Source organism: Crocodylus porosus, unplaced genomic scaffold, assembly GCF_001723895.1.
Source record: "Crocodylus porosus isolate Cpor-Errol unplaced genomic scaffold, CroPor_comp1, whole genome shotgun sequence".
Classification (NCBI taxonomy): domain Eukaryota; kingdom Metazoa; phylum Chordata; order Crocodylia; family Crocodylidae; genus Crocodylus; species Crocodylus porosus.
The window spans coordinates 18,514,233-18,527,430 of record NW_017728928.1 but is presented as its reverse complement, the minus strand read 5'-3'; the positions used below and the strand labels follow the sequence as shown (position 1 = coordinate 18,527,430).

Sequence of the window (13,198 nt, the reverse complement as noted above, 5' to 3'; positions counted from 1 at the left end):
AATTTGCATTTTTGTTTTTTTGTGGGAAACAGAAAACCTGGATCCCTGCTCATAAATCGTTTCTGGCTCTTTAAATTTCCTCTCCTTTTTTGCAAGAAATTCTCATTAAAGAACATCAAGTTCTTGGGAGGAGGTGGGGAATGAAAGGGTCAGGACTACCAGCTCATGTTCCTGTAGTGTTACAAAAAACCCAGGACCATTAGGTCTTTAGAGAGCTGGAACTACATACAGTCTGTCTATGCAAGTTTAGGACTCTTGCAAGTTTAGACAAAATTAGGGGAGAGCTACAATTTCCACAGTGATTAACAGTTTTTGGACACCAAATTAAGATATGTTTATATTTCCCTATAATCCTCCATTCCCTCTTAGAAGGTAAGGTATTATAACTACCAAGTCAGGTAAAGAGGCAGGAGACAGGTCTATAACCCAACCTTTAATTGATTACATCCATGAAGTACGGGAATAAGCACTTTTGTCTATGCCTGTCTAGACCTGCAACAGCACAGTACAGATTCTTAGCTATATTGGCTGGGAAGATGCAGGAGGGAAGAGGAGGAGGGTGGCACTCCAACTGGCTGCTGTTGCCTTGAATTTGCTGAGATGTCCCCAAACCACTTTCTTTTTTATATCCAATATTTGATACATGGCTTGGTTTAATAATTGTTCTCTGGTTGGTGTAAGTCTTTGTTTCACCAAGACTTCAGGAACTGAACTGAACCAGTTTCTCTATGGACTTGGAAGAAGCCAGTTAGCTGGGTCTGTCCCCTTGTGACAATTACAATCTTGGGAAAGAGGATTTTTCTCTTTTCTTCATCGGAGAATGCTACTTGGCATGTAATTTTTTTCTTTTACTATGCTAACCAGGCTAGTAGTAAACAGGCTTTTGAGCCTTTTGTGTTAGCCACGCTTCTGTAGCTTAGGATAAGTTCCCTGAAAGTGGCCAAGGCAGACAACAGGCGGTTTCCATGGTAGATTCCTTCTTTTTCTCTGTGTTCCTAGACTCACACTCCCACAACACTTTTACCTCTCGTTTCCACTTCTTTCCTATGCATAGCACACATTTTGGCTTTACCATATTCAGTTAACAAAGATACATGATTATTTAAATGCAATTCTAGCTGAGCTTTAATTCAACTCGAGTCAAAAGGCAAAAACATCAATTGTTACTTTTAGCACTTTCTCAAAATCAGTTATTCAAACTTGCCCTAGCCTGACATTATTGACCTTGATTAACAGGTTCTTATTCTACTTTCCCAGGCTGTTGCTTATGAATGAATTGCAAGCTTATTTATTATTGACTAATCTTATTGTTTATTGATTGTATACCAGCTTAATCCCATATTATTCATAACTTAGGTTTTGCTAGAAGTTCAGTCTGCAGCTGTTGGTGTGGTTTGTCAGTCACTGTTTATGTCTACAGCCTACAGTGGCCTCCTGCTGCTGAATAAATCTATGGGAGTTGTGTGGCTACATTTTGTTCCCCATTTGTACAGCACATAGCACTGGGCTCTTGCTCATGACAGGGGATCTTATGTAGGGTGACTGCAATAGGAATAACTCAGAACTCATTGATGGCTCTAGAAATCAGAGCCAGAGGCTTAACTTATCTTTGCCTCTGTTTCCTGATATGTAAAATAGCAATGATAACTTATCTGACAGCGGAGGTGGGAAACTCCATTCATTGTCTGCATCCTTGGATGGCAAAGCGCTGTGTATTGTCATGGGGATAAGCTTGTGACACCATTGCATTGGGTTTCTAGTCCATTTGTTTGCCATAGTGCTCTAAAACGTGAGGATGTAGTTTGAAGGAAAAAACAAATGCAACAATAGGCAAAAACGCCTTCCCAAAATAAATGTGGTGATCCAAGAAACTGGCCTCATTACGAACCCTACTTTCTACTGATGCTGTTTAGGTGAAAAAATGTCACGGGCAGAACAGTGCTGGGTGTGCCTAGCAACACTGTTAGTGGTAGTTCTGATTGTTTACGCTACAGTAAGACCTGCAGCCTCAGTGAAATCAGAGCCTCATTCTTCCTGGTGCTGTACATATGAAGTTAAGAGTTCATAGTCTAAGGGTGGAAACATATGTTCTCTGATTTCTCATTTGTGCTGCCTTTAAAAAACTTTACGGTTGCACAAATGCAAAGCAGATAGATGTCCTTACCCTTTGTCATGTCACATGATAGGAAAACCAGTGGCATAACAAAAGATAGTAATAGACTCTGCTGTGGACATCTATTACCTTGTGGTGCTGTGGGTCCTGAGCAGGGGAGAAAGTGCTGGCTGGGTAGGGGAAAACCCTCCTTTCCCTGCTGCTGCAGACACACTGTGGTTTTGGGGAAACAGGGAAAAGTGCTTCTCTGCTGAGCCAGCCCTGGGGCAGCAGGGAATGTGGGAAGATCACGTTGCCACTTGTCCCGCACCATCAAGTGTGGGACAAGGGGCAATGTGTGCTTTGCCCATCAAAGCGAATAAGCTGTGTCGCAACACATGGTGGCACAGCTGAATCACTCTTTTTGGTGACATCTATTTCTAGGCTATGGTTCTGTCTACACTGAAAGGCCTTTTGGTATAATCTGTGGTGTGAAAGGAAACCAGGAGAGCAGTGTGAGGCTGCCACCCATGTGAGGACTTTTCTTCTGAGAAAAGCGACTCGGTTTAGCTTGCATTGTTTGGGAGGAGGTTAAGCTAAATGAAAAGAAACTTTTCTTAAACTGAAATAAGAGTACTAAGCCTGGGTGGGTGGAGGGGTCTTTTCACAATATAATGAGACATGCAGCATAACTAGAAAGATTTTCCCCTGGAGACAAGGGAGGGAGTAAAAGCACAAGCCTGCAGAGGAGTGACTTGACTTGTCTCAGGTCATGTAGCAAAGCCAGCACTAGACCTCATCGCTTCTGAGTGCCATGGCAGCGCTCTCAGGCTGGACTGGACTGCCATGGTTGACCATGGCATGTGGTAGGGGTTGTTGTGGGGCTGGACGACTAAGGGAAGCACATTCTGGATGCTCAGGAATGTCAGCGGGCTGCTTGGGCTGCACATGCTGGGAAGTCTTTTTTGCTAGTATACAAAGGGATTGGGCGTAAAAGCAAAGAAAGCTGCAAGGCTGGAGCATGGGCAGATAGAGTATCATTGAATAGCTCCCGCAGAGACCTTTCCCAGGCAGCACTTAGACCCTTTATCAGTCAGCAATCTTGTGAAGCCGTGCCAGACACCTTCTCTTTACACCCCCACCAGCCTGGGGTGGTGGACATGAAAGGAATTTGACTATGTTTTCCACATTCTTGAGGAGCTGATTCCCTCTTGTCCTCCCCACATAAGGATTCCTGCCAGTGAAGTGGAGTTTTCTAGCAGGAGGCCTCCTGCTACTCTCTGTGCGTTCAATACCCATTAGAGCTGGGAATGTGTCCAGCTGCAGGGTACACTTGTACCATGCTATACCTGTAACTCTAATTGGAGTTGCATGAAATGAAAGCACCATGATGTCTGCCCTCCATGGGATCAGCTCTGGGTTGCATCAGTTGGAGGTTAGCATAAGCCTCACTAATTACTACAGGGATCATGGGGTTTATTTGGAACAAAGCAAAGGCAACAATAGCTTTTTGCCTACCTTTTCCTAGGAAAACAGGTGTGTGGATTAGCAACCACGTGAGGTCCAGACTTAGACTAGTCAAAACCAGCAAGCAAAAGTTTGATTCAAACAAACCATCCTTTCAGGAACTGTATCTGGATGGAGGGCAGGGACATGTTTGGATTTCCCAGATTACCAGAGGTTTTTGTGATGCAGGTGGTCACAGTGCTGTGTATTTCCTAGTTGTTAGTAAAAAGCTAGGGAGATGAATTTAGTTTTGGAAAAGAGCTAAAGGTGAGTAATACACATCCTGGATGATCGTCATGTATCTCTTCAGGAAGGTTGCCTTAATAGCCCCTAGTTTATAATATTTAGATACCCTAGTACCATAGTTTTGGCAGTGTTGGACAGCTTTCATCCTTCTTAGGCAGATCCATTGAATCCAGTTGCATTTCCCTTTCATTTGGTCTGTGGTTTTCTTAAGTGCTGCAGCTATCTCCTTGACTGATGCATGCATTTGGGCTGATCCTGTTTGCATACAGCTTATAAAGTGCTTGGTGACCTTTCAGGAGGACAGAAAGTCCATACCTTCAGACTAGTATTAGAAGCTACAAGACAGCATGAGGCAGTGGTGGGTGTGTGGTGCCGCACAAGATCAGTACACATTAGTGAGAAAACATTTCCATTGCTCTTACCCTGACAAGGTCCACCTCCACTTGTCCAAAGTATTTATATGGTCAACATGTCCATCTGCTAGCTTTATGGTCTTGAATGCATTTACCCATTGATGCATTTACTCCCATAGCACCTCTGTGATACAGAGCAATGCTATTCTCATTTTACAGATGCGGAGTTTAGTCATGCATCTTGTGTTTTTGTTTTTTTTTTCCCCCAAGACAACACAGGGTATCTGTAACAAAGCAGTGAGCTGAACCCTGATCTCCCAAATTCTAAACTTCAGGCCTTTAATTTCTCAGGGACCCTTTAAATAATTCCAAACTTTTTCATTACTAGTGTCAGGGAAAAGGGCCATTAGATGACCAGTGTGTGTCCTAGATTTATTCTCTATTATAGAGAAACCTAGACCTGTGTAGACAGCAGCCCAAGGAATGGAAGCCTTCTTTCCCACTAGATTTCCTTCCACCACCTTCCAAAAACAAAGACACAATCATTTAGCTGCCCAGGTGCTTGAGAAAAGTGGGATAACTGACTCACTCCACAAGAGAAACCATAAATATAACACTCTTTACAGCAGTCTGAGAGTAAATAGGTCTGACAGGCCAGTTATATATTCAGGTAGTTTGACGTTATTTTCCACAAACAGATTAACTGAATTGTAGGCATCTTGGTAAGGCAGAAGACTAAGCCAGGGGAACTAACTAACATAATTTGGGCAGCAACTTATGAGCAGCACTCTGCATTTATAAGAAGAGGTTTTTAAAGGAGACAAATGCAATTAGATGTGGAAACCACACTCCCTTAATCTTCATTAACAATATACCCTCCACTTGTTGGTTTCACAGCATTTATAAACCTGGTCAAGTACCAGTGCCCCCATTTGATAGAAGCGGGCAAGAACAATGTCAGACAGCAGGTTATGAGTACAACCCCAGCCTGGAGCCTGGGCACTCACTGAGGGTCTCATTTTCGGGCACTATCCACTAGATTCTGTGACTGCCGATGTACCTGCCCTGGTGCTCCTATTTTGTGATAGCAGTGGTGGCCAGGAAGGGCCAGTCATCCTCAGTGGCTTTCCTTGCTTCATAGAGTCTTTGACTGCATATACATGACTGTTGTTATTAGGACCTGCAAATTTGTTGCCACCCATTCGCATACAGCACCAAAAATAATGATGGGTTGATGCCCTTAAAAGGGCTGTTGACTCCCACCATGTTCGAACTCACTGGAACTGCTTTCTGCCCAAAAGCCTTTCTTAACATAATCACCAGTTGAAGCAATCCCCTCCAGATGCAACAAATTCTGCTCTAGGAATTAGGGCCAGGCTCAAAGATTATTGAAATCAGGACAGACTCTTGTTGTTTCCATTGGGTTTTAAATGAAGGCTATCCACCTTGAACTTGTCCCTGAGCTTGCAAGTGGCTTTGCTGTGGGCTCCAATGATGTGGGTGTGGATGCGATGGTCCAGGGTTGTGGGTGAGGGCTAGTAGGCTTTTCATCACAAAGATGCTTCAAGTGAACACTCTTTCCTTACTTGGTAGCTTAAAGATTACTAGGGGGAATCAAAAGCTTGCTAGGGGAAGACAACAATTATGATTGTAAGTCCTCTTACATTTATGAACTTCTGTCTTCCTCCCCCAACATTTCTCTGCATATAGAAGAAACATGGTGTTCTTCCTTCAGTGCACCGAGACCATTAGCCATGCTGCTCTTCCTGATGGCTCATCAGGTGGGGCTGAGGTACAAGGAGTTCAATGTTTTATTTATGACTGATTACATTAGCAGCTCTTTTAACAGCCTTATCTCACTGATAGCACAGCTGCATTCCAAAATGTTTTGCAGCACAGTAGATCTGAAGGAAAGTGCCCAGGCTGAGGTTTTGTTGATCCGACAGGAGAACTTGAGATTGAGAAGGCATTCAGAGCGTTTTATTTGCACAGCCCTTAAAAAGTACAGTGAAACTACAGCACCATCATTGAAATGACAACTGCTTACTCTGTAGCATTACTAATGATGAAAACTCTTGCATTCCAAATGTTGCCACAAATGGATAGATACAAGAATTGCTTCCTGGCACTTTAGATGCACCCTCCTTTGGAAGCAAATGCAGTAACGTTTTTTAACAGTGCAGAATGACATTACGTAAGTGTTTTGGACAGGGCGGTTTGGGATGGCCAGAGTGACCTCCCTGTGACTTCATTTTGCTCATGTGATCAGGACCCATTCCATAACACTGTAGGGAAGCAGAAGTATAATCCTAGGAGTTTGAATTCAGTCGGCATTGAGGCGTGTATGTAGTATGTGCATCTTTCAGGGTGTCCTCATCTAAAACCTCAATAGACTGCAACAGGAATGAAACAAACAGGGTCCCATGGATATTCAGCAGTGTTTGGTAAAAATTTATGCTAAACCCCTGTGAACTAAACAAAATGAAAGTTGTACATGCTGCTCTATAGTACTTTCTTTTAGGAATATAATTTTCTATTAAAGTCCATAGACTGTTCCAGGGAAACCTATAGTGAAATGAGCATTTTCTGTTAAATTCCATGGGACTTTTCCGAAAGTGTGCATTCACTCTTCCTTCTTGGTGCTCAAATAGACTGATCAAGGCCTGGATTATAATTAGAAGTTTGGCTGAAGTCCTGTATTTAGACTTCTGGGACCAAATTGTGCTTTCTGTTCTACACGTACAGCTCACATGGATTCAGTGGGAGTTTCGTCCATGTTAATGAGAGCAGATGTTGACTTTTGAGCTCTCAAATTTCTTCTCATTGCATAACACACAAGTGGAGCAACACAGACAGCTAGACACTGGCTTGTCATTTGTTATGCCAGAAGGCATGTGGCTAAAGAGCAGGCCAAGCAGGGTACAGAACCTGAAACCACAATGCGGCTAAAACCACCACATTTCAGTTAAACTACAGTTTTATTTTATAATTGGCTCATGTTTCAATCCCCTCTTTATAGAAACAGTCGTTTCTCATGGACAAGTGCTGCTTTGTGAGAGTGGCCTGTTCAAAATATCCACTGAGAGTAAGACAGTGTTGTGTTGTGCAGTGCAGTGCAGTGTAGTGGTGAGAGCACCGAATTCAAGAGAGTCCAGTGCTGCTGTATTCCCACTGGCTGAGGAGCTGGCCTGTGGTTCCTACTATGGGCTCTGCCACTTGCTTTCTCTATAAAATGACTTCCCTTCCCTGTGCTTCTGTTACCTCTAAATGAAACAATGATAACTCCTGCCTTTATCATAGCTGAGTATGGCAATGGGTAAAATGTCTCTCTTAAGGGCTGAATTCAATAAGGACAAATAAGCATGTTTGTAATTTATTTTATCTGCGGCTTGGCCTGCTCTGTCCCATAGTCATTGTGCATGACTTCTGTATTTGTAATGGACCTATGTTCTGGGGACCTGATACAAAGTCTGGTGAAGAGAGTCTTTCTGTTTTCTGTGGGTCTTGGATGGAGCTGTAATGTGAAAGCAGGTGAACATAGTTTCATAGTTAGTAGGGTTGGAAGGGGCCTGAGCAGATCATCAAGTCCGACCCCCTGCCGTGGCAGAAAAGAGTACTGGGGTCAAACGACCCCAGCAAGGAGTTCATCCAGCCTCCTCTTAAAGACCCCCAGGGTAGGAGCCTGCACACTTCTCTTGGAAGTTGGTTCCAGATCCTAGCCGTCCTGACCGTGAAGTCACGCCTCCTGGTGTCTAGTCTGAATCTACCCTCTGCCAGCTTGTGACCGTTATTCCTAGTCACTCCTGGTAGTGCTCGGGGGAATAGGGATTTCCCAATGCCTGCTGGTCCCCGAGTTATAAATGAACGTTCTCTGAGTTATAAATGAATGTGTTGTCTGCTGATTAGGTGGCATGTTCTGATATCCTAGTTTCCCACAAGTCTTATTCTCAAATATCAAGAACCACTGATTGTTGCTGAACACATAGCTCAAATATTCTAAGAGCATCATCTTCACAGGAAGTGACATCTGAGAAAGTAAACAGTTATTGTTACACTTTTAGATATGCCTTATCCATTATTTTCAATCCTTTTCAGGTATGTGAATGGAAATGAGAGGTTCAGGTCTCTTTGGCAGCTTTGAAATCTCATTTCCATGGCTGAGCAAACATGGACAAGATGAATCAGCAATCTCCTGTCTGTTTCATTGCCATTGGTGAAGTACAACTGACCCAGTGGTTAACACTGAGATCATATACTGTACTTTCTTTGCTGGCCCTATACAGGACCTGGAGTTGACACTGAGATCGTAGTGTAGTTTTCATACGAACGCTGGCACCAGACTGAAATAGCACTGAGATTATATTGCAACTTTAATGGTAGCACTGGGAGGGTTAGCACGCAGATCATACTATTCTTTCCGTATTACCACTGGGGCAGAACAATACCAGCACTGAGTTCATAATGTAGATGCCATGCCAGGTCTAGGGTAGAACTGTACCCAGGACAACAATTGTGATCTTACTATATTTCCCATGCCAGCCTGGGGTGCACCTGTATCTGTGACTAGCGCTGAGACCATACTGTGATTTGAATGATTGCACAGGGCTTGTCTAAGGTTCACCCTTAACAATCCTGGGGTTGCTGTTCCTTCTGTAACTGGGGTTGGCTTCTGCAGAGGCCCCTTAGGATGCTTTTCTTGAAGCTTCATAGATTGTTAGGGGCTGGAAGGGACCTTGCAAGATCATTGGGTCCAGCCGCCCTGCACTAGGCAGGAAAGACAATTGGGGTCAGATGACTCTGACTGTCAGGCACCCTACCTGTGAAGAAGTTTTTCCTAGTGTTAAGCCTGAAACGGTTGTGCTGACTTAGTGCCTGATAAAGGGAGGATGTCTGTTCTCCCTATAAGTTGCAGGAGCTGGAGTTGGAAAAACCTATCTGAGCTGGGCCCTTGCTGTTCTTTCAGAATCTGAGTGGGGGTACCAGTGTGACTCAAATTCAGTAGGGATTGCCTAGACACATACACAACTCTGGGATTGATCCAGACTCTACCAAAGTCCATGGTGATGGACGTTGCATTATGTTTTCCACTTGGAGGCCTGGTTGGACATGCAGACCTTGCCTTACTGTGTGTTTCTATTTCTCCAGAATGGCTGCAGTCTGTCCAGGCGATGATGATCCTCTCCATTATCTTCAGCGTGCTGTCCTTGTTCCTGTTCTTTTGCCAGCTGTTTACACTCACCAAGGGAGGACGGTTTTACATTACTGGAATCTTCCAGATCCTTGCCGGTAAGTGGAGAATGATAAATAGGTGGCGGCTCTGAGTATGTACAGAGAAAATGCTTTCAGAGAGAGGCATGAAGGCTGTAGCAGAAAACAAGAAAGCTTTTGAATACCAGAGGGCCCTGTGTGGTTATTACTTGATTACAACTGACAGGGGTTAGAACCGGGGCAGAGGGAATCAGCTCTTCTGGAAGCTGCACTGCTTGGCAATGATAATGCATCAGAAATGGCATGTACTAGGCTATGTCATCATAGGTCATAATTGAGGGGAATGGGGTGTGGATAGCCAGGGGCCTGTTCTGCCTTAGATGCACAGGGGTGTAATCCATTTGTCAGTGTGTATGTGTCACACGTTTCACAGGGGACAGGAGTCTGTTACAGCTCTGGCTGAAGACCTCAGCTCAAACTGTAATAGTTACAGGTGCTTGGTTCAGTCCCTGATAGATGAGCTATCATACATGCTGCTCACAATTAGGCATGGTGCAGGCTCAACACCTCTAAAAATCAGCTACTGTGTGTCACTACCTAGACAGCAAAAAACAGAGCAAGCCAGAGAGAAGGATACTTCAACAATTAGTTACACATACATTTTGTGGCACATGCAGGGACAGCTGGAGAGAATTTGTTCCTGATGTGACTCCACAGACTTAAGTGTTTCTACCATAAGAATGATTTTTGGCTCAATAACTACATCTCTTGATCATTTGAGACAGGGACAGCACAAGGCAGCACTGGCTCAAGGTGCTCTGAATTAGCTCAGCAGGTTGCATTATCTAGGGCAGAATGGCATGCTAATGTGTCTGTTCTGCTTCCAGTGCCTGAACTAGCCCAGGTGCCTCTACACAGCACTGAGGTGCGCAGTGTTGGTGTGTCTGAATACTGACAGGTCTCCAGCTCTCAACAGGGCCTCAGCCTTCTCTAGACTTCAGCCTGAATGTGGTGAGGAAAAAAGCTATTGCCCATTATCCAGTGCCCATGCCAATTATTCCATTCCTGTATTGCAAAACTCAGGGCAGCAGCTAGTCTTTGTTACCCTGAATTTCCAGAAAGTCGTGAGTGTACAATGACCACATAATCCATGTCTCTAGCTCTGCTGGGGAGTGTCTGGTCTGGAAGCCCCAGGCAGAGAAGCCAGCTGGGCTCAGCTTGGCTTCCAAATAGTTGGCATGTGCACCAGAAAGAGGGACCAGTATTTAGGCTAAAGAAGCAAATTCCTGTAGTTATTCATCCTTGTCCTATATATAGCCCCTGAAGGCCTACCACCCAGAGGAGCCTTGAATCAGGAGCCCTTGAAGAGGAGTACACATTGTTGGTTTGGCTTTTTCCTATTTAACTTCTCAGGGAGAGCTGGTTTGAGCGGCAGAAGTTTCACTGATGTTAGATGAAACTCCTACAAACTGTCTTGGTGGTAGGTGATGAGAAGGCTGTTTCCAGACACATTGCTGATACTTTTTGCCTGGATGCTTCTGCCCTCAAGGCAACTTCCTGACTGGGTGACTCAGTTGGCAAAGCTAAGCACCATAATGTAAACTCCTCTGTTTGGGAAACCTGACTCATCAGCCCTGCTGAGGTTGGAACTAATGTGTGTGTCAAGTGCAGCAGCCCCGGGGTGTTCCTGAGCTGCTGGCTTGATTCAGATTTACACACAGCCTTTGAACTGGGGGTGGGAAGAAGCTAATTTGCACTGTGATGCAATGTCTCTCTTTAGGAATGATGGGATTGTATATATTAGGATGGAAAAGATGTATGAGCTCAATCTAGTTTAGTAGACAGCTACAGTTATCCCTAAGAAAAGCTATGCACATGATATGAGGTGGAGAGGAATCAGCCCTCTGCCTTTTCAGTTTTCCCTCACAAGTTGATCCTTTCAGCCCCTGAATCCTTTTTCGTTTCAGAAGACTATTTTGCTCTGCACTGAGCAGGAGAGCACTCTGTACATTGGGTAGTAATGTTTTAATCTCTATCAGAAACAGAATGGTTTTCTAGGGGTCTTCCCATTCCATGTGTCCCAGGGCATCTTGGACAACTCTGATATGGAAAACTGGCTATGCAAGCAATCACAGCAGTAGCTCACACAAAGTTATTGGTGTTGGAAGAGGACTAAGTCAGACAGGGCACAAGGGGTTGTCTGTGGGAACACGTAAGGAAGTTTAGCTAATATCTCACGGACAGGACTTTCAGTAAGGTGAATGCTGGTGTTAGTGCTTACAGAAGTGAGCATTGGCCAGAGGCAAGTATACAGACATTTTCGATATGGCACTATGTGTTTACCAAGATCCCAGCTGGTTGCTGTTATGCAGGATTGCTGCCCAGAGCTGCAGAAACTCACTTGTGTTGGGTTTTACTATGATTTGTGACGTGCACAAAGGGGAAGGGCTGCAGAAACCACCAGTCTGTTTTTCAGACTTTAACTCCATGAAATGGAAGGCTAGACTTCAAGTCTTCCAAGTCTGTGGTGGTCGATGACTTGCCATGTCAGGTTACCATGAGGGTGCCTTGAGCCCGTGGTTGTGATAACCTTGTCCCATTTTTATCTCTTTCTCAATTTAAGGATAGCAAAGCACTTTACAGAGATCAGCAAATTGAGAACTGATAGCCCTCCCTGGAAGATACGCATTACTCACACTAATGCTTGTGTGTATGCACATGTAAATGTGTGGGTCTCCTCAGCTACAGGTCAGCAGGAAACAAAACCTGGCACCCTTGACTGCTCACTGTGAGCTTTACCCTTTGAGCATATTCCCATACTCAGAATCAGTTATGCTACAGTCCTTCCTGTGTCTCCAGTGGAAACAGTCATTAGCATGTGCTCTATGCAACCACATTCCTTAAATGGACAATTGCTGCTGTATTTTGAGTTATCTGTAGGTGACTTTGGCATAGATTCAAGCCTGTTTTCTATCTCACCAGTGTCAAGAGACAATTGTTTTGCTTTTTCTGCATGGGCTAATGCAGTAGGAGTTCTCGTCTCTGCTCAGAAAATGGAAACTGCAGCAGCAGCTTGTTAATTAAACATATTCCCACTTCTGCACTTTATTTGAACAAAGGGACAGTGTAAAGCAAAATAGCAGCTCAAATATCACTGTGGTTAGATGTAGGTGGTCCCAAGGTCTGTCCGAGAGATTTGGAACAAAGTTAGCTCCAATGATGGCACAGTGAACATATAATAGAATTGCTGGGATCAACTAAAAAACTTTGTTTGCAGTGGGAAATAGTGGTGGCTTTGTGCAAGAGCTTTGTAATGTCGGAGGCTGATATTTTTTGGTACAGCGCTAGAGTGGATACTGTTGACATTGGGCACATCTACACGTGCGATTAGTGCACCTGAATAAACTCCGGCACAATTTGTGCTGGAGTTCATTGCTCCCAGCCACAGCTTTTATACATGTGCCTGGGGCTGAAGTATGATGAGCCAGGGCGATGCAGCCCCAAATGACAGGGGACACTGGGGGGGTGAGGGGGGTGTCAGCCTGCTAGCCTGAAGCTGCTCTGCCCTGGCTCAACATGCTGTGGAGGCTGTGGTTGGGTGCTGTAGTGCAGGGCTAGCTGGCAGGCAGTCCCATCTAGCCCCAGTCACTGTCTCCGTGTGCACTGTGGTGGGGTATCTCACCCCAGAGTGGATGATCTCCACACCAGAGTGCTGAGGGAATTAGCAGAGGTCATTGCAGGACTGCTGGCACAGCTTTATGAGTACTCATGGTGCTCTGGCGAGGTGCCAGAG

General features: G+C 44.6%; 1 protein-coding gene across 1 annotated transcript in view; it reads left to right on the top strand.

Moving 5' to 3' along the window:
* PMP22 (peripheral myelin protein 22) overlaps window positions 1-13,198 on the top strand; it is a 34,727-nt gene that overhangs the window by 16,172 nt on the left and 5,357 nt on the right. The window contains exon 4 of the mRNA XM_019542733.1: window positions 9,343-9,483. Within this exon, the coding sequence (XP_019398278.1) occupies window positions 9,343-9,483 (141 nt within the window). The remainder of the gene's footprint in view (window positions 1-9,342; window positions 9,484-13,198) is intronic.